Source organism: Chlamydotis macqueenii, chromosome 20 (genome assembly GCF_036417535.1).
Source record: "Chlamydotis macqueenii isolate bChlMac1 chromosome 20, bChlMac1.mat, whole genome shotgun sequence".
NCBI classification, from domain to species: domain Eukaryota; kingdom Metazoa; phylum Chordata; class Aves; order Otidiformes; family Otididae; genus Chlamydotis; species Chlamydotis macqueenii.
In genome coordinates this window covers 12,262,490-12,286,725 of record NC_141575.1, presented here as the reverse complement: position 1 = coordinate 12,286,725, position 24,236 = coordinate 12,262,490, and the positions used below count along the sequence as shown (strand labels likewise).

Below are 24,236 nucleotides of genomic sequence, written 5' to 3'. Positions count from 1 at the left end.
CTGGCACGTGCCCTTCCCGTGCACCGGGACACAAAGCAGCCAGCAGCGCTGAGCAGCAGCACCCCTGTGACAAAACTTCCAGGAACACAACGATCTCTGATGAAAATCCTAGACGGCTGAGCCAAACATCCACGCGAGGTGGTGCCTGGGCAGGCCAAACCCTTGTTTTACTACACAGCACTGAGGACTAAAACTGGTAGAGCAAGAGCTGCACTGGTTTCCACTGGGAGCCCAGACAGCAGCAGTTCAGACACCCAAGCCCCTGTTGGAGATCTCACACCCTGCAGACTGTGAATGTCCACCCAAACCTCTTCTCAGCGAAGGCGTCTCTGACACCAGGGAAGAGGGTTCCCATCACACACCTCGTTTCCACTCAGACCGAAGGTCCCTTTTTGGGAAGGGCTTTTCTCCTTCTGCTTTTTGCCACCTCCTCACTCTGAGACCTGCCTGAAGTGCAGCACAAGAGGAGGAGGCCCCACCCAGGGCTGGCTCCGCGTTCACTGCTCCCGGAGGTGAGGAGGGTTAGAGGCCTGTGAGATCAACGATGGCTTTAATAAAGATGGCGTCATCACGCACGTAGGAGTTCTTAGCTTCCATCATGGAGACGGGGCAGAAGAGCGGGCAGCCGCTGGCAATGTTCATCTCCGTGATGGGTCGCTGGAAGGAGGAGGATGTCACGTCAGGTCGGAAGGCATCAATGATGTGCTCCCGGTTGTTCTGATCCAGGAGCATCAGGGTGACCTGTGGGGAAACGGGAAAATACACGAGAGCAGCTGAATAAAATGCACATGGAAACCCAGCCCGGTGACCTGCTCACCTGAAGCCTGTGAAATGTGCAAGTACCAACGCAATCATAGCCACCTCACGCGCCTAAACATCTTAGAAATGCCTTACAGTAGGGTCAACGGAGAACGTCACCTCTGTGGCATTCTGCAGAAGCCTTCCCACGTCCTGCCCTGTCACCAGAAACTTCTGTGTGGCAGCACAGGGCTGTCAGCCTGACTCAAAACCTGCAGCTGGCCAGCACGGTGTTGGCTCCCAACACCAGTCCCCCATGCAGGCATTTCATTAAGTCAGAGTGCTGGCCCCCTGCGAAGAAAGGCAGCCCCTCTCTCCGCATCGGTACTGTGCCTGCTCAGCCCTGAAGCGTTTCGCAAGCCTGCCGTGTCAAGGAACACCAATCCGAGCTTCTGACACCGCGGGAACACCAGCTGCACCCCAAGTACCGAGGCCACAACAACCTTCCCTCACCCCAAATTCACGCAGAGGCTCCGCTCGCTTCCCAGACATGCTGCTGCTCTCCCACCACAGCCTCTGCCGTTTCACGCCCCTGCCCTGCAGCACACTTGGTGCTGTCAGCGTGACAGGGGAACACCCAGGGTGGCTGACACATCAAAGCTCTTCCTTCTTCTTCTGCTTGCCAAGTAGGCCAGACCAGCAGCGTCCAGAAGCTCAGGTGGGTGCAAAACTAGAGTGGCACATTGCTGGGCACAGCGGCTTTGTCCCAAACCCACCTTCTGGTTGAAGGGCCACCGCAGAAGTGCATCGTTGGGTCCTTTCATGACCACAAAGAACAGGGACAGATGGGTCCCGCGCCCGGTGCCATCCCCATTCAGGTAAACGCGCAGGCACATCTTGTAGCCATACTTGCTCGTGTAGAAAGCTATCAAAGAGTTGCAAAACAGATACAGTGAGCATCAAACCCAGCAATGCCTGGCACCAACAGGTTCCTTTGAACTCTGAGGACTCTGATGCTTGGATCCTGGAAGAAGCCAGGACTTAAAATACCTGCACCACAGAGGTGGTTTGGAAAGCCACCAGGTACAAGCAACGGCAGATGCCATCTCAGATCAGTCAGGAGACAGCCCAAGGGCAGGCAGGCACAAGCCCCTGGTCTAGCCAGGACGCAGAGTGCTGTGGCACAGCAGGACGAGCGCCCCAGAGAACCCAAAGCTGGAGCTGTGCGGGGGAGCTGGGTGCTTCCCACTGCATCCCCCCACAGAGCCGCCAGCTGCGCCGCACACAACTGCTAAAGGAGCTGCAGTTCATGGCAATAAAGCTGACGAGCAGGAATGAAACCACCTTCCAAAAAAAACCAAACCTGTCTGGGGGTAGAACATCCTCAGCACTCCCTGCACCCTCTCTGAAAGCTGGCTGCCACTGATGGGGGAAGAGGCTCACGCAAGCGAGCTCCGGTCTCCTTTCAGGATCCCAGCCGCTCTGCACAGTGTGGGATCTGGGATCTCAAGCTCTCTCCTTCTCCAGCAATTCTGGGAATGCCCATGTTATGATACCAGACCCATGCAAGGCCACAGAAATACATCTCAGAAGGGGACCTGCCACAAACCCCCCCTCTCACAGCAGCACAGAGCTTGGGGCAGGAGATGACAGACAGCATTTTACTGCAGGACGCAGTGCCATTTTGTGAACAGGCAGATGAACAATAGCAGCAATATCATGTGCTTCCACAGGGCAAGGAGCAAGAGATCAGGGCTTTGCCACCGCTTCCCTCCTGACACTCCCCAGCTCATTTCCTCTGGTCCTTCCTCTCCGACTGCTTCCCTCAAAGGCTTTCAGGGCAGATGCCACGCTTGCTAGTCCAAGCAGCACATCGCCACTGCCCACCTGGGGCTTCTCAGCACTCCTAGAACCCTGTGCATGTAAAACCAGGCAGAGAACTGGAGGAATGATGGCCCCAGAGCAGCGGGAGTACCGAGGAAAAGGCACCAGGCACCCAGTGCTAAACACCTTGCGCACCACGCCACCAGCTGAAAGCAGTGAGCTGGGCATCCTGCTTCCCATCGCTGAGCAAAGGCGAAGCACGTGCCACCCGGCATCTGACAGCCAGCAGCGGGTGGCTTTCCAGCAGGAGCTTGGCTTCGGACTGTCCTGGTTCACAAACCTTTCTTGTGAGGATTTGCTTTTTTGAACTCTTCACAAAATCCTGTGCCAATCAACACGAGTGAGTGGTAACTCTACTTCCTTCGCTTTGTTCTAACACTGACTGCATTTGGTATTTCCTCGCCTTTACATTAAATACAAAACAAACAATCATGCTCATTTCCCTTTTTCATCCCATTTACAACCTAGACTTCTCTCCTCCCAGCTGACTCCACTGGAGACTGAACAGCACTACCCTATTTGCTTCACGTTCTAAGGTAAAAAAAAAAAATCCCTCCACAAGAAACCTTTGTTTCTCATCCTAATGTTCTCAGCTAAAGCAGCACCAGGACCAAGGATCTCTCACAACACAATACAATCAGCTACTGCAGGAAACAAGGCCTTGTACTTTACACTTGCAAGATTAAAAAAAAAACAAAAAACAGTCCTGCCTTTTCCAGAAGCAGCCCTGGTGTTACGCAGAGGTAACCCTCACCTTCCACTCCCTCCAGCCACATACAAGATTTTAATGAGCAGACTGCAGAGACCAATGAACAACACAACACACAGTCTAGTGCCCCGCAAAGTAGTTTTTCCTTCGATGAAACAGTTTAGAAAAGCCCTGAGCCCTGCCACCGCTGCCCTGCCGCCGCTGCCAGGTGTGGGATGGAGACTGGCCAGCAGGCAGCACGGAGGAGGCACCAGTAACCACAAGCTGCCGTTCTGGGTGGAACTGTGCGCTCAGAGCACAGCCAAACAAGCGTCCAGACAGACGAAGGCTCTTCCATTCAGAAAGGTTTCACTCCTCTCCGTCCCTCGGGCTGACTCTGGTACTCACATCCCTCTACCAGCTGACTTGATTCTCCAACCTAGAGAAACAAATCCCACCTCCTGCGAGGACCCCGGCTGGCATCAGCCCAGGGAGGGGCCTGAGGAGCCCCCAGGCTGTGGCACGTCGAGCTGGGATGCCCGTGGCCACAGAACAAGAGTGGGCTCTGTCCAGCATCTCCCTCCAAACCACAGCCTCGGGAGGCACCAAAGCCAAGCAGCTCTCGCGCACAGCGCAGGAGATGGACAGGACGCAAGATTCAAGGTCCTCTCTCTAAGCTAAACCAAAGAGGTTCGAAGCAGACCTGTCCACTCTGGGCAACAGAGGGAAGTGCTGCCCTTCCCGAAGGGCACAGAGAGCAGGGGTTTTCCACAGCCGCTGCTGACATTTAAAAGGAAATGCAAACTGCATGCACACAGTTTCAGTAGCAGTTTAGTTCCCCTCAAGAAGGGAATCCCTTTTTTGCTTTCAGTTGCTCAAGAGAAAGAGCAGCCTTCAGCCAGAAAACAGATGTAAAAATAGTTTTAAAAATTAAATTGCTTTTATCTTGTGGCCTAGGCACAGCCTGCTTTTCACAGCACCAGGAGGCAGGTATGGGGTGTGTGTTCCAGGGTTACACGCAGCTCAGTGCTTTTTGAAAAAGCTCTCCAGCATACTCCGATCTAAGCAACTCCTGCTCCGGCAAGCACAAACTCCCTTCCTCAACCGTTCTGTCGTGAGGTCGGCTCCTCACCAAGCAATGAAATTGTGTGAAGAGACAGTTTCATCTTACAGCTGCAAGCCTGGGGAGTGCTTTCACAAGCAAACAAGCCAGATCATAACCTACTGCTTGTTCACTGCCGAGATTTTATTTTTTAAGAACAGGAGGAACAGTGCTGGGCTGGGGCAGCTCTGCAAGGAGTGCCCCTGCCTCTAACAGACATTCAAGCGCTTCCCTTTGTATGGTTTGGGCTTTATTTAGACACCATCTCTTGCAATGTCATGCTTTGGGCATTAAAATATATTTCTGGGGCTCTAATATAGATTTCTTCCCTTCTGTAATCATTTTAATGCTGGTTTTATGGTCTCTGAGTATTTTAATTCTAACTAAAACATTATGCAGGGCTATTCTGGAGCTGAGAGGATTGCATTCTCTGTTATGAGGAATTAAAAAGGTCTTCTGCTGTCAAAAAAGCACGTCTTTCAGCAGAGCAGTTTCATTTAGCCCAATGCCAAAAAAAAAAAAGTTTCAGGCTGCACAAGGAAAGGGAGATAGAACAGAAGTACACCTGAATGGCCAGCACCTCCCCTGCTAAGGGCACCGCTACAAACCCCACACCCAGCTGCAACACAAGAGGCTTTTGCAATCTTGAAAATTTGTGGGCAATAACCTGGAGAGAAGATCGCAGGAGAGCGGCCTGTTATTGCCTCCTGACGTTTCCTGGCAAATTCTGTTATCTTCCAGATGAAAACACCATCGTAGGTGGAAGCTTCCATGTTGCGAATCTTTTCCTCCATCTCAGCCATGGCCAGATCCTTGAGGCCAATGCTCCTCTCCAGCTGCCGGACCTGCGCAGTGGGACACATGGTGCAGCGTGGTTAGGAACACGCACTGCTGTGAGACCCGAGAAGCCAGCAGACACCAGCATCCCCTTCAGGACGACTCTTTAGAGACGTTCTCCAGAATTGACAGGGATCACAGGAGGGAGAAATATAGCATTGTAAGCCAGTTCACTGAAGCTTCCCTTTGAACCCTCTCATTCTGGAGAAGGCACATCGACACAACTCAGTGCTTGAGCTGGAAACTTTCCACAGCGAATGGAAAAATCCTCCCAGCAAGCAGCTCCATTACATTAGCAGCACAAGAAATGGGGATGGGGAGAAAAAACCAAAACCCTCAGCACTGTGACAAAACTAGACTGAGAAAGAGAAGAACCTACACCCAGCCAACAAGGTCTCTACAGGGTTAACCACTGCTTGCTGGCGTAGGGTCACATCAGTTTTGGCAGCTTCCTTGCCGAGAGCGCACAGGTACGCTGCAAACTCCCACCTGCCAAGACACACTGGCGGTGCCCAGCAGGGACTGTGCTGGAGCATACTGGTGGGGGCAGCTTCTTCACACCTCCAGACTGTGCTTGGCACAACGCTGTAGTGCAGCATCAATGATTACCTCCTTTTGAAAGGTCTGGAAGGTGAGCAGCCCCATGGATTCAGAGAGATCCAGTGAAACGCTGGGTGCTCTGTCTCTCGTTGGAAAACTTCACCTAGGAACAACATCTCGGTGTCTGCACAACTTGATCACTAACAGAGATCTGAACGCCAAGATTGGACACAGGCAAAAATGATATTTTAGTTCTACCTTTGGATTTGTAGAGATTCAGGGCTAGGCAGTGAAGATTTGCTAGCTAATAACACAGACAGGAAACTGAAAAGTCTCTGCTCAAAGTGCTGGAAAGCCCAAGCCAGTGGTTACACACCTTGTTACTCAGTGTTTCGATTTTCTCCTGGTCTAGTCGATGTTGCCGACTGTAGGCTTCGGCTGTTAGAGACACTCTTTCCACCTCCCGATTGAGTACGCAGACAATGTTCTCAAAGGTCACTGTTTTCCTCTCAAGGGCTTCACATCTTCCCAGCAGCTCCAGGGACCTGGAGAGCTCCGACTCTGAGCACAGAGAGTTTGCTGCCAGGAGCGGGGAGTTATTTTGTGATGAGGAAAGGGCAGGAAGGGGCTTTATGTCTCCAGAGCCAGTCTTGAGGCTGAGCACAAAACTCAGTAGCATGTAGAGATGCTCTGCCAAACACTTGCTTTCGTGTTCTGGTAGCTTTTCGTTTTCCACCTACATGAAGAGAAACACATCCCGCATTCAGCAAGCTCAATCTATGCTGTCAGCATCACAGAACAAATTCCTCCTCTTGAGGTCACAACACTAGTTTTAAATTACAGAGGGGAAAAAACAAAGAAAGATAGTTAAAAAACATGGTTTGGGGGTGAGGTTTTTTTGTTTTGTTTTAGAAATTCTGCAATCACAGATGCTTAACATTTCCCCAGCTGTACACACTGTTCTGCTCTGTCTTCCTCAATTCCCTTCCGAAAGCGCTCTGTCAGAGTACTTAACAGCACCAAAGGACAAACCCCGAAATAATTCCCCCTGAGGAGGGATTTATATGAACATCACCAGCAGAAGCTGGGAAAACTAAGTCAGATGGAGAAATACGGCCTGGCCCAAGCTCTAGCAGGACAGCAAGGCACCAGATGCACAGTTCTGTGCCTACAGCTGAAAGCAGCACAACCACCACAGCCTCAAAGCACTCGGGGTGTTCCTCAAGGAGGAGGAGGTTTTCTTCCACATGAAGTTCGTTCTCTGGATACCCAAACTCTGGACAGCAGATGATGTTAAGCTCCATTTGCAAAGAGTTTGAAACACCACTTTGTTCAAAGATCTGAAAGCAAACATCTATAGCAGTTTAGGCAACAGCAGTTTGCAGGTTGAGTCTAACACTGGAACTGAAAACAAGTCCCAAGATAAACATCAACAGACAAGCCCTTACCACCTCAGCACATCCGACAACCTCAAATCTGCAAGGCACTTTAGATCTGCCACAAGTCTTCACGTGGTCCCGAAACTAGAAAGGAAGGAGGGCAATGTTAGATCTTACGGGTCCCCAGTAGCTCCCTTTCCATCTTGCTGATGTCTAGAAAACTGAAGACAATCTCAAGAATGCCCAAGCCACTGCTAACCACTAGGTGCCAAAGCGCGTGGTTAAATGTGGACACTGCCTGCCATTAGGTACGACTTTCACTGTAACATAAACACAGCACTGACACCTGGAAGGAAGTTTTATTTCTCTTGATAGCTAGGAGGTCTCACTTCAAACCTGCATACGCAAGAAGGAAAAAGCAACCTGCACAGGTACATGTCATGGATGCTGAGCAACAAGCTTCACAGGCGTCTGGAGCAACCCCATGAAACAGCCATTTAGTTCCGTGCGCTCCACGTAACCCTGGCTGGGACATGCCACAGCTTGGTATTCTTACTGAGCCCCTGCACACAAGCACGTTGAGAACAGAAAGCTTCCTGGGGGTCCTGCCAGAGCGTTTATAGCAACTCCTGCAGGTCCACCTGTGCAAGGGAAGATGCTCCGCTGGGTCCAGCATCCCCTTGCCGGGGTGCCGAAGGACGCAGCACCTTGGCCACCTCGTCTGGCAGCTGCTATGAAGAACCACGGCCAACAGTGGATATTTCTGGAGAGAAGTGCCACGAACCCCCCAGCTGCCAAGATGACGCGTTTGGGTTCCCACACAGTGCGTGATTAATGCTAACAAGCACTGGCACACCATCATCTTCGTTTTGATACACCTCTCATCATCAGATATCAGTGGTCTATTTGGAACAATGACCATATTCCACATTTAACACCTACATCTGCTACAACAGATGTCAACTAGAACTGTTCATAAACCACTTTTTTAAAAGCTTCTAGATCCATCTGGCTTGCTTAATGAGTCATGTTACTCAAAGTTACAGCGGCTAATCAACAAAAGTTTGGAGAGAAGTAAGACAGAGTTAATATTTAAACAAAGGATAGATCACCTCTGGGAATCCTACAAGCCCAGTCTCTGGCGGGCTCCAGCTTCATCCTGCAGACCAGCAGATCTGTATCCCAAGATCTCAGCACAAAGTCCTTCACTACGCTGCCCATTCTGCAGAACTCTTTCCTCATCTTTTTGATGCTTCTGTCCCTCCTGCACTTTTGCAACACTACTACTAAAAATATTTGCCCGTAGCAGGCAGCACAGTTTCAGACAAAGGTGATTTTTGAAGATGATGACTTTCAGACTTTTGAGCCTTGCCCAGGAGCCAGCAGCATGGGGACGCTATAGATGTGGATTCCATTACATGATTAATTAGAAATAAATTAATTTAGCTGGAGATGGGCTGCCTTTCCATAACTGCAGCAGTGGCTGATACAGTTGCTTTATGCAGGACACAAGTCCCATTTAAACCCAAGAGCGGCTTTTCCCACGGAGGCTCTGCACTCAAACACGGCAAACACACGGCTCACAGGGAGGCGGCATCACCAGCACTAATGCAAACCTACGAGCGCCAGTGAGTCACGTCCACTCGCACCCCACCAGCATTTTGAGCTTTACGGAAAGGTCACATCTGTACTAATGGCTGCCACTTAATTGTTTTCCCCACTCCACTTTCTAACGGTTTCTGTTTTCCTCCCTGCTCTGAGAATGCGGGTGTCAGCCCACCAGAACCCGAAACTCCACCGCAGCACACGGTTCAGTGACAGTCGGATACCTTCTCCCTTGGAATCTTGTTCCCACAGCCTTCGCAAGTCAGTGGAAATTCAGGGCAAACTTCATCATGAGCCTGTAAAAGAATCCACAGGAGAACATTTGGTCCTCTAAATAAAAGCTCCAGTGAGGTTATATGATGAGCACAATTCAACAGGGGCAGTTTTATACTTTACTACAGAAAAGCACTGTCTTCTACAAACCTATACTCAAATCTCGGTCACAGTGATAATTCTGCATGCTCACTCATTTGTGTGATCTCTGGGCTACCAGAATCTTGGAAGCCTATGTAGCCTCAGCCTCCATTTAAAAGCTGCTAAATAATTAAAAAAAAAAAAATAAAATCAAATTACTGCTTTGATGGACAAGATAATCAACAGGAAGCTCCATTTATGGCTCTGCCAAGAAAATACATGTTCAGGCAGGTGGAGGGAAGTAAGCCACTGTCTCAGTAAGATAATTTGTATAATTTTTCCACTGTAATGGTAATCAGTCAGCTGAAGTAGGAACCCACATCACACGCCTACTCATCACACGCTGGGCTAAGCTGTCTGACAGCATCTTCACCTTTGAATCAGAAAACCATTTTTCAACCAGAAAGAAAAATATTTTAAAACTGTTTCATTTAATAGCCCCTGCACAAAAGCACCCACCCCTGCAGCAAGAGCACTCAGAGCTTGTTTGGTGGGCAAAGGAGCTGAACAAATGACCAGAGCAATGTGATACTCTGTCCTCAGCAGACACTAGGGCCAGTGATACTGGCTAAACTGGGAATGCTAGAACGTGCCTCTGCTTTCTGTGTCATTTCCACACTGTTTAAACCCTCTCTTTACACACCAACCAGCTGAAACAAGGCACTGTAAATGCCATGAATATGCAGTTCAGAATTCAGATTAAAGGATAAGTGCACTGAAGTATTCTGCCATGGTAGTAACAGCAAAAAAAAAAAAAAAAAACAAAACACCGACCAGCAAACCCAGAAACATTTATAAAGGAGTCATGTGAAACTAGCTGCTTTGAAACCTTGGTCACATTTATTCTTTATTAAAACAAGTTACTGTCTGTTGGGGGAAACATGCACAAACTTAAATCCTGTCACCACATCAGAAACTGGAGAGTGAAACCCATTAGTGGCTCGCCTTTGGCTTCTTAGTTACTCTCTCCTTTTTATACCTTAAATGAGTAATCAGACTCAAAGCCAGACCGCACTGTCCATGGAAAAGTGGCCGGCCAGGCTGTGCGGTCCAGCTGGGCAGAGCTGCCCGCAGGGACACTGCTGCCCGCAGAGGCAGAGCGCCTTCCCTCATCCCACTCGCTCAGTGGGGCTGAGCCCTTTCTTCTACCCACCCACTGCTCTCATGTTCTGGAAACACCAGATAGCATCTTCCCCACGACCCACAGAACGCTGGCATGAGCACAGACAGTCTGGCTGAAGGAAGGAAACTTCACTGCAGAGACAACTCTTTTAACAGGGAGTATGTTCTTATGTTCTCCCGTGCCAACGCGCTAGGCATGAAACTACCACCCTCCCTGTACTCCCCACCTCCCAGCATTTATCTTCCATCCCGACTCCACGCTATACCACAACATAACAGCCAACACGCAGGCAGCCATACGAAGCACACCCAGCTTGCAGCACAAGAAGGAAAACCAGCCCCGCACAGCTCCTTTGAAAGCGCAACTGGTCCATATGGAAATTGTTTAACATACCCAGAAGCACTAGGTTTTACCAGCACAGATCCAAACCTCTAGACAAACATTTTTGTATAAACAGTTTTGGGCTCGTCTGGAATCCCCTGTTCCTTCCCCCTCTATGCAGATGTCTAAACACAGATGGATGGTATTGCCACTGGAAGAAATCCACCCCACCCAGGAGCCAAAGAGCAGGGGCTGGCGTTCAGGTCTGATCTGCCGCACTCCACTCCCCCAGGAATGGGGCAATCCTCCTGTTTACACCTTTCCCAAACCCTCATCCATCAGCTTCTGCAGCAGGGACTGGCTTGGACCTTCAGGGCTATCCTCTGGTTACCTCAGCGCTGACTGCTCACCCACCAGCTGTAAACCAAGGCACAGACTGGTCTGCAGCATCCAGTGCTGGGGGTAGGAAAATCAAACCAGGCCGAGTTAACAGCCTGCACAGCAACATCTCTCTCTTCCACTCAATTAAAACCAAAATTGCTGATTGATCCACACATCAATTTCACTCCCTAAACAGTGAGACAACCCAGTGACGGCCTGTACATCACACGCCGCCATCAGAACAGGCAATTCTCTGGGAACCCACCTGGGAGACCAGGAAAATCAGACACCACCACTGCCGCTTTCGGAAGGGCCAGGGCAGCCTGCAAGCGCTTGCTCAGGGCGCAGGTGCTTGTGGGTTCCCACTGCAGCCGCGCAGTGCTCCAGCACCTACCCGTGCTCCTCTCCGGAGTGGCGCCGACGCCAACAGGCTGCAATGGAGGCATTCCGCCCTTCTCCCTTTGCCTGCAGGCCCGCCGGCAAACAGAGCTGCCTCTACGCATGTCATAACTCTCCTACCTCAGTGTCAGGAAGGCAGAAAAGGGATTTGCAGTATTTGCAGTTGAGGTTTCTCTTGGGGCACTCCCGGGAACATCCCCTTACAGCCCTAGCACTCAACCAACAGGAACGGGCAGTTCTCTTCGCAGCAGCCCGGCAACAGCAACGGCAGCACATTTCAACACAGCCGTGCAGGAAAGCGCAGGCACGCACAGGGAAAAACTGGGATTAAATAACCGAGCTGATCCCCAGAGGACGCAACGATCGTCTCCTAAGGAATGCCATGACGAGCTGCTCTGCTGCATCTGCACAAGTAAGACAAAAGGGAAAACTGCAGTTTAATCCGATTGCTGTTTCGCCTCTCAAGGCTTTGCCAAACTTGACTTGAACTATGGAAGAGGCTGTTGCTGAAAATTATTATCCCCATAGCGTGGTGGCAGAGCAGGAGGCGCACCTGCTTCCCAGCTGCCCTGCTCATCATCTGCCACAGCAACACAAGTCCGTTTTTACGGAGGTCTTGCAACCACGCTGGGAAATCCATCAGCATGACACAACGCTCCCCCTCCAGCTAAGAGGCACAGCAGGCGGCCAAGAAAAGCAACCTTTGGAACAGCTGCTGCGAGACGCACCTGCCAGAGCCCTGCAGGAAGATTATTGCAAAAGGCAGGGCTGGCAGAGAGACGAGGGGCAGCAGAACGGGCTTGGTGCAAGCAGCACACCGCAGCTCTCCAGCAAATAGCCTTCTGCAGGTCGATCTTCAAAAGTTAGTCTGTTAGTCCCCTCTGAGGATGGCAACAGTAACCATAAGAACACACAAGGCTGAAAGGCTTGGCAACAGCGAGGGAGAAACAAAAAGGCAGGAAAATTAACAGGACAGCAGAGGAAAGTCAGCTGAAGTGGCACAGGGCACACCAGAGCGCTGCCAGGGCTGTGGCAGTCTCCAGCCCTGGCATTGCCGTGTCCAGCAGTTTCTTCGGCATCTTAGCCTGGCTACAAGAAAAAGGGTGGGCCCACAGAAAAAAGACAAGAAATAGGTCTCCAGTGTAAAAGAGACGCCTGCTTAGGTTTTGAGGGAACCTGAATCCCTTGCACCAAGAAGAATGAGTTGCTTTGTGCACCTCTGCCAGGTCCCCAGGGGCTCCAGAGCCTCCAAGATGAGAACGTGGCAGGAAACACGGGTACTTTGGGATGTCCTGCTCCTCTGAACTCAACATGCCATTGTACGCTGCGTCTTCTTGTCAGGGCAGTCCTAAGCCTAGTTTTAAGCCAGGTCGGCTCAAAGCTTTCCCCACACAGGCAGGCTGGGCTACCACGCACATGGTGACCACGCACGTGGTCCTCATGCTGTTGCACGGAGCCCAGCAACACAAGCCTGGAAGGCAGGAACCCAGTCTGTAATTCCCAGTGCCGACGGGGAATTGGAGCTTTTAGAGACAGCTGCCGCCAGACACAAACTGCTCCCTTTGCTGGGACATGAGATGCAAGCAAGTTCACTTGGCATCGCAAATAATTTTACCGCAAAAGAAAGTGTCAAAGATTAAGTTCCTATCAGTAACTGCTTGTGGCTTTAGTTGGGCACACGTATGGCAGCGACAGCATGGGAAACCATCACTGCCCTCACTCTGCTGTCCACTGCCATGGCGTCCATCTGAGTTGAGGACAAATATCGGCAGGAGACATAGCAGGGATTCCCAGGGGCCTCACTCACGCCTCTTTTCAGAGCCAGCAGAAAAACTTTTGCTTTCAGCTTTCTACCGTTTTGTTCATTGGCTTTTAGAGCTGATTAGACAGACACTTGATCTGAGGTTTATTGGTAGAGGGACATCAAGGCAGCATTTCTTGCATTTAAAGCCAGATGTGAACGCAAGAGCAGGTTCTGAAGAAGGTTGAAGGTACAATTCAAAAGCATTTCCTAAAACAGACTCTGCCCTTCCCTAGCTGCTTTGAACTACATGAGCACGAGGCAGTGGGACACTCCAGGATGCTTTTTCCAAATTCCGCCATCATTGCAGAGGAATGATTTTCCTAGAGAGACTCTAGTCTGAAAAGGATTCCCAGAGCATTTCAGATAAGCCTGAATCTGAACCTGACCTGGCCCCAGGGCCAGCTGAAGCCCATGTGCCACTGTCTCTCGGCTCAGATGCAGCTAGCTGCATTGCAAAATAAAAAGACTAAATCCGCTTGCCAAGGAAATTAAAAATTACTGTGTTGGACTACACCGAGCTGGTTATCATGTAAGGGAGGTTCAAAGCAATCAGGAACATCTGATCCGAGATAACTCTGCAGTTCTTCTAGGGTACAACTAACAGTTACATTCACAGCCACGTGAAAAATGCCCAGGATGTGCTGTTCCTATCTAATGAGGTCACTGCTTGAGAACAATCTGTCACCAGGGAGTGAACACCAGTCACACCATCACACTCACAATGCCAGGCACCAGCATGTTCGTAGCACTGATCTGAGTTCACCTCCAAGAGTTACTTCTGGAAGCCGACCACTGTTGTCAGCTGCAGGAGATGCTGCAGCACACTAAAAGCACTGCCCATGCCGACCAGGTCCCAGGATAACACCCCTGGAGAGACCTCCCTCTCTTCCAGCACTACTTTCACCAGCACAGAAAGCTTCACCTTAATCGCTCAGAGCAAAAGGAACAGCCTGAGGCTGAAGCCCTCAGGGGTCTGTCTGGCCTTCGCATTGAAGGGTGGTACTGATCCCAGCCAAGCTCTGCAAGCCGCAGATGGTAGGCAGGGGCAAGTGACTCCTTTCCCTCGCAGGCAGCGTGGAGTCACAGGCTGTGAACAGAAGAGCTGTTACAGCAGGAGGCTGAGAACACCACTGGCACCTAGAAAAGGGGAGATGAGACAAAAATCACAACTGGGATGGTTGTCTTTCACATGCTGGAGAAGTCGAGCCTGTGGTGAGTGGCTTGATTTCAAGTCTCTCAAGGCTGTCAGAGAGTTGGAAATGCCCCTTTACCTGTTACCCAAGGGTGTGTGATCACGGCTTTGGCTCCTGCTGGATACCTGGAGCCCAAGGAACATCTCCCTGGGAACAAAGTGCTGCCCCACAACCCCCAAAGCTGCATTCATGCCAAGGGGTTTCATCATGGCTTAGAAGGGGGACACAGCACTCACCTCAGCTTCAAAGCTCATGACTTACAGCTTTCGTTTTCCAAGGGGCAGATGCCCAAACTGTTAATTAAGTGGGCCACCACAGGAAGGCTGAGCTGTTTTTAGATGCTAAGAGTAGCCCCTCTAGAGCCGGGGCTTTCCGACCCACTCCCACGCATGCTCTCCGGCACTCCCCGTGCCTTACCTCTCACCACAGGCTTGGACGGGAAACTGCCTCGTGTCTGGCAGCCAGCTACATAAACTCAACTTTGGGGACTGCAAGAAAGGAGCCTGGGTTTTGTTTGGGGACCTCAGCTCCAGCTCTGGAAAAGTAAAAGTGCATCAGATCCCTTTTTCCAAAGCAGGAGGTCCTTTTGGCCACCTGCATATGCAAGTCAGGGATCCTCCCACAAGAAAGTGATCTGGTCCTGGGGAAAACTGCTGATCGAGCCGGAGCTGGCTGCAAACTGCATTTCAACACCACACTGTAACTTGAATCCAAAACCTTCATAAAAAGACAATAAATGCTGTACCTGATTTTAAAAGGAAGGCTGCTGACCCTGCATCATCAAGTCTGCTTGCTGCAGCACTTAAAATGCTACAAAACACTGAGAAGTACGCTTCAGAAGCAACAGGAGCCAGGTGAAGTAGCTTCAAAGACCAGCAGCTCTGTACTAAGCAATGCGCAAAAGCCTGAAGCTGAAGTTTCCAGCCTAAGCTGAAAATCACCACTAAACCCAAAGAGGGCATTCCTGGGATGTCGACGGAAAGGGGGCAGATGAAACAGTGAAGCATCTGGAAGCAGGAGGACCCCCTGGCTCAGGGCCCCAACAGCATTTTTGAAGAGGGACAGTTTTCTCCACAGGAGGTGTCACAGGGCTTCTACAGCATCTCCCAGTAGGAACACTGGGCAAGAAGGAACTGCCCAGTTACTTTGTCCTCCTGGCCCCAGGAAGCCCAGGAGGGGATCTGGACATACTCCTCAACACCACCAGCTTTGGAGGAGTATCGCTTAAGTTCTGCGTTTTGCACCTTCCACAGCCTTCCAGGCTTCAATTAAAGTGAACTCTTCAAAACCACGGTGACAATCGACTACAAGGAAAACACATCCCCTCCCATTTGGATCAGGATGGCTTATCACCACAGACGACAGCCACCCCTCCTCATCAGCCAAGCTCATCCATTTTCCTAGAAATGCCCCCTCCCAACTTAGTTTAAATACTGCTGTCAGGACTAAGCTTAAAACTTAGTTCTCCTTCCAAAACTTAGACAATTCCATTTCCTTATGTCTCAAATAATTCTATATCTCCTGAGATGAACGGGGCGCAGTTAAACCCTCTGTCTGGGTAACACCGGAAACGCCAAGGCTGACCACGTGAACAGCCCCTGCAGCTCCCTCCTCCCACCCCAGTCCTGGCAGGGGGCAGAGAAAGGGAGCTGGCGGTATGAAAAGCACAAATAAAGAACATGAGAACTGAAGATCTGTTAATAAAACAGATGGAGGTATTGCAAGGCAAGAAAAGAAATGCTGCAGTGCTGAGAAACCACGAACTCCCTCTACCTGGACCCCACACGACATGCTTTCTTGGCCCTTCCTTTTGCTCTAACGGGCTAGTTAACGGGCTTAGTTTCTGCAACCCTCCTCAGACTTTCTGCCTGAATCTAAAGGCTCCTGCCCACAGCCTGCTTTTCTCTGTGTATGCTCAGGCAGACTCATCAGGAAACCTATACATGAAAGGAGGCTACTGATTAAAAGGAAAAACCCTCCAGCCCCACCACAAACTGCTTCATCCAAATGCCACTAAATATTTACAATATTTACACAATCTGAAAAATGCATTTATAAACTCAGACGCGTGCTAAGCACTTAAATATTTCATATGCTTCACACAGCTTTAAGCAGAAGTGCAAGTCACGTCCAAGCAGATTGTACTCTTTCAGGTTTTTCACGTCCTTTTCAGACCTGAACTTTGGTCTGCCCGAACAGAAAACAAAACTGAAATCAGTTTTATTAATTATTTTTTTTTTTAAGTTGAAGAGCTAGAGCTTTACAGCTGCAGAACATTTTTTTCCTTGTTCATGCCCTGATAAGATTAGCAAACCAGAAGTGGCAGTATGTCTTGATTTGTAAGTGGATAGCAGCCCAGTAAGTCTCTCTCAGTACGAGCACACGATTTTTAAATTAGCAAACAATGAATTGCTCTTAGGGACTTTCCATGTCCTGTCGGAAATAGCACAGCAAGGGACTTTCCATAGTGGGAGCGCTGAGCTGCTGCGGGACATTACACACATTGCTGGCTACCGTACTGCACGAGGCAAACTCTGCTTCGTGGCACTAAACTAACAAGCCTAGCTGTAAGGCAGGGTTTAACGTTCCCCCACGGTACCAAGAGAGACTCTGGGCTACCGCGGCGGTTTGGTGCCTCCTTTCATCAGCCCTCCTCAGCCACACATACTGTCTCCTAAGCTCCGACCGCACAAGGATAGCCAGCCCTGATTAAATACCACGGCTCTTTGGCAGGCAGCTGGGAAGAGAGAGAACATGAGCCAGACCTTGCCTCCTCCCATCAGTTCTCAGGAAAGAACCGGCTTTTCCCAAGAGGGCACAAAATAACCTTACCACCGTCAGAGTGAATGCCAGCCAGGGCAGGCAGGAGAAGCGAGCTCAATCCCGAGACGAACCAACTAGCACCGCTCCCCTCTCATCGCACAAGACTGCCCCAAGACTAAGAAAAACCATGACAGTGAAAATCAGGGCTGCAGACCCAGCACTCTGGAGCCGCACTTCTACGAAACATACTCCATTTTAGCAAAGTACCTAACAGGACCTTTTGAATATTAGAGGGAGAGTAAAAGAGGCACAGCCTTATCAGTTCAGACACCCTTAAGCAGTTGTGCGTAAGATCCCAGAGCACCACACACACACGGAGCCTTGCAAGAAGACAAGACTTATCCCAGGAAAGCTTGTTGCCCTTTTGAACTTCTAGCGCAAGTCCTGGCTGGACTCAAATCTGCATTCAAACACTTTAAGACCACCCAGGGAGGACCTTTGGCAGCTGATTATTTTTACTGAGGCCTGCAGGAACTCTGTCAGATTTTTTTTTAAAGCCAGATAAAAAGTTCAGAAAAGCTCATCAGTCACAGCACAATCAATAGCACTGAGAGCTGCTGACAAATGTAATTTGGTTTAGTCTAACGGAGATGAGTTCGCTTACTGCAATCACCATTTTGAACATTGCAGTGGGCATCGGTCTTCCAGTCACTGGTCACTAGCAGAAATTAAAGTGTAGATCAAACGTCTGCAGGCACCAACAGCACAGCTTGAACCTGGAACCTCAATAGGACACACCGTACCCTGAAATGCCACTCCCAAACTCTTTCTGCTGCATCAGTGTGAATCTTTTAAGTTGACATTTATTCAGTCATGCATTCACACCATGAGCCACTTACATGTCTATGAACAAGGATTTCACAGCAGAAGAACCATTCAGCACCCTACATCCCCCTTACATTTTGGGCTGAACTTTCAGCATAAAGCAGTGGAAGGTTCTAGACAGCAGGACAAGGAAGTAGAGGTGCAGAAGTATCTCTCTGTTAAGGGGCTCAGCAAGCTGGGCAGAAAACTCAGGCATGATCCACAGCTGTTGTTTCTTCCTGTCATCTTCCAGTGGCTTTGCAAAGAGAATCTAAATGTGAGCCCAGACAGACCGGGGTGAAACTTTTCCTGACATACATCTCAGTCACTACCAAAACTCCACGAACTACAGGTCTACAGTTTTACCTAGGGCAAGCATTAGAGGGAAATAAAAGTTATTCCTCCTATCTCAGGCCCCCACGTGGTGGTTCCTCCATTCCAAGAGGGATGACAGAACTGTCCTTCAGGAGCACCAAAGCTTCACAGGTGAACATACATTCACAACTAACTGCTAATGCATTTTAATGATGCAAATGGTCACAGCAGAGCTGACTTGCTGGAAAGCACAGGGAAGCACGAGGTCCACTGCCATCCTCAGCAAGAACACAGTTGTTATGACGCACGTTAGCCATATACACGCTAAGGACCAGCGCTACAAAAAGAAGGCCTAGATTAAAGAGCTGGTGGGATCCTCAAGAAGAGTAGGGGTGGAAAAACCATCCTGTCAGCGGACTCGTGGCCCAGAACCGCTCAGAGTAATGGGTGGCCAGCCACTGAATAAAGGCCCAGTCCCACGACCCTGTTAGCTATGGGGGGAGCTGGCTGGAAACTGCATTATGGCCAGGCCGCTTTCCCCAAGCTCATAGGTCCGAAGTAGGTTTTAGGTTCATACAACACAACGAACCTCACAACAATTTCATAGAATCATAGAAAGGTAGGGTTGCAAGGGATCTTCAAAGGCCATCCAGCCCAACCCCCCTGCCAGGAGCAGGCCCATCTCCAATCAGATCAGGTTGCTCAGAGCCCCGGCCAACCTGGCCTGGAATGTTTCCAGGGATGGGGCATCCACCGCCTCTCTGGGCAACCTGGGCCAGTGTTCTACAACTCTCAGTGTAAAAAATTTTTCCTAATATCTAATCTAATCCCTCTATTTTGAAATGGTTACCCCTTGTCCTGTCACAACGCGCCCTGCTGAAGAGTCTCTCCCCACCTTTCCTGTATTTCGTGGCTCAGCATAGTTTCTTGACAGTTCACATGTCTTTTACAGTAGAAAGGAGTTGGAGATAGAGTGGCTGGCTCCCACCATGGAAGGGACATGCTTGGTATCTGCAATCACAAGCAAATCTGAAACGGTTTCCGTTCAGCCTGTGCCCTCGGCAGGACACACAAACCTCACTCAGCCAGGAAATCGCTCCAGCTTACAATAAAGTCCAGGGAGTCAACAGCTCCCACCACCACTGCCAGTGTCAGCAGATGAGCAAAACCACCTGAGCCTTCCCCAAACACAGAGGAAAGAAAAAGGACACAGACATCAAAAGCCTCCCTTTGATCTTTACCTCGTATTCTTTAATAGTCCCCTTCCAAGTGCAGCCACTGTTAATGCAGACAGCAGGCAGGCTTTCCACCTCCCGACGAGCTGCATTGTCTGGGAAAGCCTAAAATGGGAAAACCACAAAAAATTACTGAGGGATTGCAATTTTGGTTGGGTCTCTTAGTTCTTTATTGAGACTTTACTGAGACTCCTCCCAGGCCATTTGCCACATCACATCCTCAGAGATGTGCTAATAGCAAACAAATTGTCATCACAGGGTTTAAGTAGGCCACCGCTATATTAACGTGACCTGGATTTTAGAAGCTGGGGAGTCCACCACATTAATCATAAACTCTCACTACTGAAGAAAATCTTTCCTAGGAATAAGGGGATTCTCAGAACTTGTGTTTTAAACAAAAACCGCAAATGGTATTAATGACATCAGTGAGTTGCTTTATTTCAAAAATGCATTTTTACTTACCGAGCTTGTCTCCAAAATAGAAATTCCTTCTTCATATATTCCTTCCTGAATACAGCTGGCACACTTTTGAGGTCCAGCACTAGAAGACAGAAAAATAATCATGAAGCATAACAAAAAGAGACTGATTTATGATTTAACGACAAAATGACTTCTGGTAACTTTATAAAATTAAAGCATTTTCTTATTTTTAAAACAATACATTGAGTACTTGCTCATGTGTGATTTTAATGCCCATTTCCTATTCAGATTTTTTTTTCTTCTCCTGATTAACCCCTCTATTAAGCTTCCCTCAGTTGAAGGCAAGAGAAAGAACACTATGAAACTTTTCCGGAAGCCAGCATGAGCATAAATTTCTCGCATTTTGGCATGACAACCATACGATGACTTTTAGGAGCAAGTTCCTTCAGTAGCTGTGAGGAAGACTGAAGGAGATGGGTGAGCCATCTGGATCGTCATCTGAAGAGCAAAACCAACCCAGCACACGCTGGAAAAGGGAACTTTGAAGCGACCACCAGAACAAAAGCAAGTCAGAGATTACACATTCCCTTAAAGAAGATGTGATGCAGAACTTCAGTGATTAAACACAGCTTCCTTGCTGAGCAGGCCTTGAAAATTAGACTCCTTTTTTGCCTGAAAATGCCTTATCAAGCATTTTGTCTTCAGACTGAAGGCACAAAAGTTACCTTATAATTTTTTTCAGACAATAGGAACAGTAGCGATGTCCACACTGAGCTTGAAACGGCCTCCTCAATATATTCTTGCAATCGGAGCAGAGGTATTTGACCTCCAGCTTAGTTCCCAGGATCTCCTTTGCAAATCCAGGCTGGTTTAGATCCAGAGAGCCAGGTGGAGTGGAGTTTGCTGCTGCCATGTGAACGAAAAACTCTGGCTGTATCTCCAGAGCCTGAAAACAAAAATATTTTCTCTGTTCAATGATAAGCGGATGGAGGTAATTTTTCACATCAGCTGCATTGCTCACAGCATATTGCACTGGCACCCAAAACCCAACAACGCAGGTAAACAGGCCGATGTAAACCACACGTCTGCCCAGCTAAAAACACGGAAAGACTCTGTACGGTCAATTTTAGATTTAAGCCCAGAACAAAGAGACAGGGTGGACAGACCCCAGTAAAATCCCCATCCAAGTTTATTGGAGCACAGCCTGTCCAGAGAAACCAAGGCTTCTGGCCCAAAACACGGGAAAGAATCACCGTAAGCTGATCGGGAATATACCGCCGCAGCCCACCCAAACCCCGCAGCGGTAACCGCAGCCCCCCACGGCTGCTGTCACACCAGGCAGTTGTGCAAAACCGCCGGAATCCTGCCCAAAGCCGGCCGGCCCCGCGCCCCTCCAGCCCCCGCCCGGACCGGGGCCGACAGATCGGACACAGCGACCCCAAGAGCGGGGCCCCGCGGCCAGGCCGAGCCCGCCGCCCCGCTGGCGGGGGGCCGCTCCCCGCGCTGCGCCCCGGCCGGGCCCGGCCCGAGGCGGAGCCAGGCCGCAGGGCGCCGCCGCACGGGGCAGGGCCCAGCCTCCTCCGCCGCCCGGCCCACGCCGCGGTCCCCCGATACCGCGGGACGGGACGGGACGGGGTAGGGGGTGGCAGCGCCGCACTCACCGGCCACCTCCCTCCGCGCCCCGCACCGGAAGCGCTCCTCGGCACCGCCCCCCGGACACTTGGAGCACGCCCCGCCCCGCCCGCGCTGGGCCACGCCCCTTCCCCAGCGCCTAGCAACGGCCGCGCCACGCCCCGCCCCCCGGACACCCCTCAGAGTCACCAGTGCCACCTCCCCGTCACCTCCCGGACACCCCCACAGTGCCACCTCCCCTCAGCACCCCCAGTCACCCCCACACACAGCGTCACCTCCACCTGTCACCCCCTCGGTGCCACCTCCCTCTGTCACCCCCCTGCCACTCCTCCCACACCGCCACATCCCCCATCACCCCCTCAGTGTCACCTCACCCACCCCCATGTCCCGTCCTCACACTGCCATGTCCCCTTGTCACCCCCCAGTGCCACCTCTCCCTGTCACCCCCTCAGGCACACTCCCCCCGGTGTCACCTCTCCCCCCATCAGCCCCTCACACAGCCACCTCCATCACCCCTGTCCTCTGCTACTTCTCCCTACTGCTCCCCGCCCCATCCCCCCCTCAGACCACCCCTGCAGGGAACTGGCCCAGGACCAGCACCCCCTCCCCCCACCTTGCACCCACTGACAGGGGACCTGGAGGGACAGTGGCGCTCGGCCTGGGGGCTCCCTGACCCCCGTCCCCCCGCTGCCACCCCCATCACCCCCCAGAGCCAGGATGGACCCTGCGAGAAGGCCCTGGCCCCTCGGGAACAGCCCTGGCCCGCAGAAAATTTTTTTTAAGATGCCTTTGGCCATTTTGGGGGGCACCAGTCACCCGCTTACCTGGGCACAGAGCGCCATGGCCAGCCTGCGGCACCCGCTCGAGGAGAACGTGATGGCAGAGGCACCAGGAAGGACAGGCGGCGGCAGGCGGGTTTTGGTTTAATCAGCCAAAAAAAAAAAAATGACGTGGGGGAAACACAGCCACTCGCCACACAGCGGTGAGGTCAGCGCGAGGTGCTTTTCACAGGGGAACTCGCCGGGCAGAAGGTCACAGCTCGAGGTCCCCAGCCCACGTGTCCCCCCAGCCCTGCTCACACGCCTGGGGGCTGCTGGAGCCCTCCCTGCGCTGGTGACGAGTGCGGGGGCTTGGGGGCTCACCACCTCCTGCGCTGGCAGGGCTGGGACAGGCTCCTCACTGCGCGGGGAATTCACCTGGTGCCGGGGAAATCCTCCGCGGTCAGAGCCAGGCAAAACCAGTTCAGCGCAACCCCCAACAGAGCGGCCAAAGGGACAGGGAGGCAAGCGAGGGTACCTTGCCGCGGCCCGATGTGGCGCCGCGGGCCAAACCGGCTACGGGCGGTCAGGGAGGCCGCTCACTCCCCGCGCGGGGCCGCGTGCTGCTCGGGCGCCCGTCGAGGCGAGACGTGCTGGCAAGGCGATGGCGGGGACTCACGTCGGGGCTGAGGTGCTGGGGCCGGGTTGCATCCCCGCACCGAGGGCACGGCCGCATCCCCTCAGGCTGGGTGCCGCTGCGCGCCTGCGCTGGCACCGCTTCCCTCGCCACTGCAACGGCCCTTTTTCCCGGCACAACTGTCTGGGAAAGCGAGTGTGAAAACCTCCGCGTGGCTGGAGTCCTTGGCTGGCTGATGCAACAGCAGCAAAGAAAAAACCCCTTCTCCATTTCCTGAACAACCGCGGCCCCGGCGGCCGTGCCGGGGCAGGACGCGCTGTTCCCAAACAGGCAGGAAACCGCCCCGCGGCGGGCCGGGACCCACCCGGGCTACTCCCAGCAAACGCGCCGCCGGACAGCCCGGGTGCCAGCGCACAGCCCGAGCCGCCGCTCGTGACACAGGGCAACGCTCCCCGCCGACGCCGCACTCGCACGTCCCAAAACCGCCCTCCCCAGCTCCCCGGGCAGCCGGAGCCGAGCACGGCGCAGCGGCAGCAGCCGCAGACGGACCGCACGGACGGGAACCCCCCGCGCTCCTCCCGGTGCCCCGTGTCTGAGCAACGCCCGCGTCACCCGGAGCCGGCCCGCCTCCAGCTCTGCTGCGAGCTCTCCCTGCAACACCCCGCGGCACTCAACCGCCGGCCGCGACCCTTGCCCCTCGCTTCAGAAATGACGGGAGCGAGACGTTCGGGTTTTCCTGCCTTTGCTGCAGAACCCGGGTGATTCAGACGCAGAGTCGAGGGATTTTATTGTCCCCCAGCGGAACGGGCAGGGACGGGGCCGCCCTCCGCAGGCAGCGCTCTCCCCTCACTCACGCCCTTACACGGGTTTCCTGTGAAACGGACGCGAACCGGTCCGTTTTTCGGCCAAGCGGCCCGAGCGCTACGCCCGCTGTGACCGGCACCGGGACTTCTTCTGCGCCGCCTTCCGTGAGACCCCAAGGGAGCCCCCGGGCCCGGCGCCGGGGCTCCTCGGGCGGCAGGAGGGGCCTTCTAGAGAACACCCGCGTTATCCACCTGCGGGGAGCGGGGTGGGCCCCGGCCCCGGCCCCGGCCTGCCCTGCGCTGACGCACGCGGCAGGCGGGAAGGCCCCAGGCTGCCCTCCTCCGCCGGCCGCCTCCCCAGCGCCGCCCTCGGCCTCCCGGGAGCGCCCGGCAACCGACGC

General features: G+C 52.1%; 1 protein-coding gene across 4 annotated transcripts; it reads right to left on the bottom strand.

The window, feature by feature from the left end:
* Positions 1 to 93: 93 nt before the first annotated feature.
* On the bottom strand, positions 94 to 23,474 carry TRAF2 (TNF receptor associated factor 2). Of its 4 annotated transcripts, none has more exons than XM_086763992.1 (10): positions 22,462 to 23,474; positions 20,731 to 20,951; positions 20,048 to 20,126; positions 19,592 to 19,690; positions 8,998 to 9,069; positions 7,238 to 7,312; positions 6,166 to 6,525; positions 5,080 to 5,257; positions 1,515 to 1,663; positions 94 to 741 (listed from the first exon to the last, which is right to left on the bottom strand). In XM_086763992.1, exons 1-10 carry the CDS (start codon positions 22,477 to 22,479, stop codon positions 523 to 525), a joined length of 1,470 nt encoding a protein of 489 aa, XP_086620118.1. In that variant the 5' UTR covers positions 22,480 to 23,474; the 3' UTR covers positions 94 to 522. The 4 variants fall into 4 exon arrangements, with proteins under 4 accessions (XP_086620118.1, XP_086620119.1, XP_086620120.1 ...); XM_086763993.1 differs by lacking the exon at positions 22,462 to 23,474 and adding an exon at positions 21,667 to 21,678; XM_086763994.1 differs by lacking the exon at positions 22,462 to 23,474 and adding an exon at positions 21,341 to 21,591.
* Between the last annotated feature and the right edge of the window lie 762 nt (positions 23,475 to 24,236).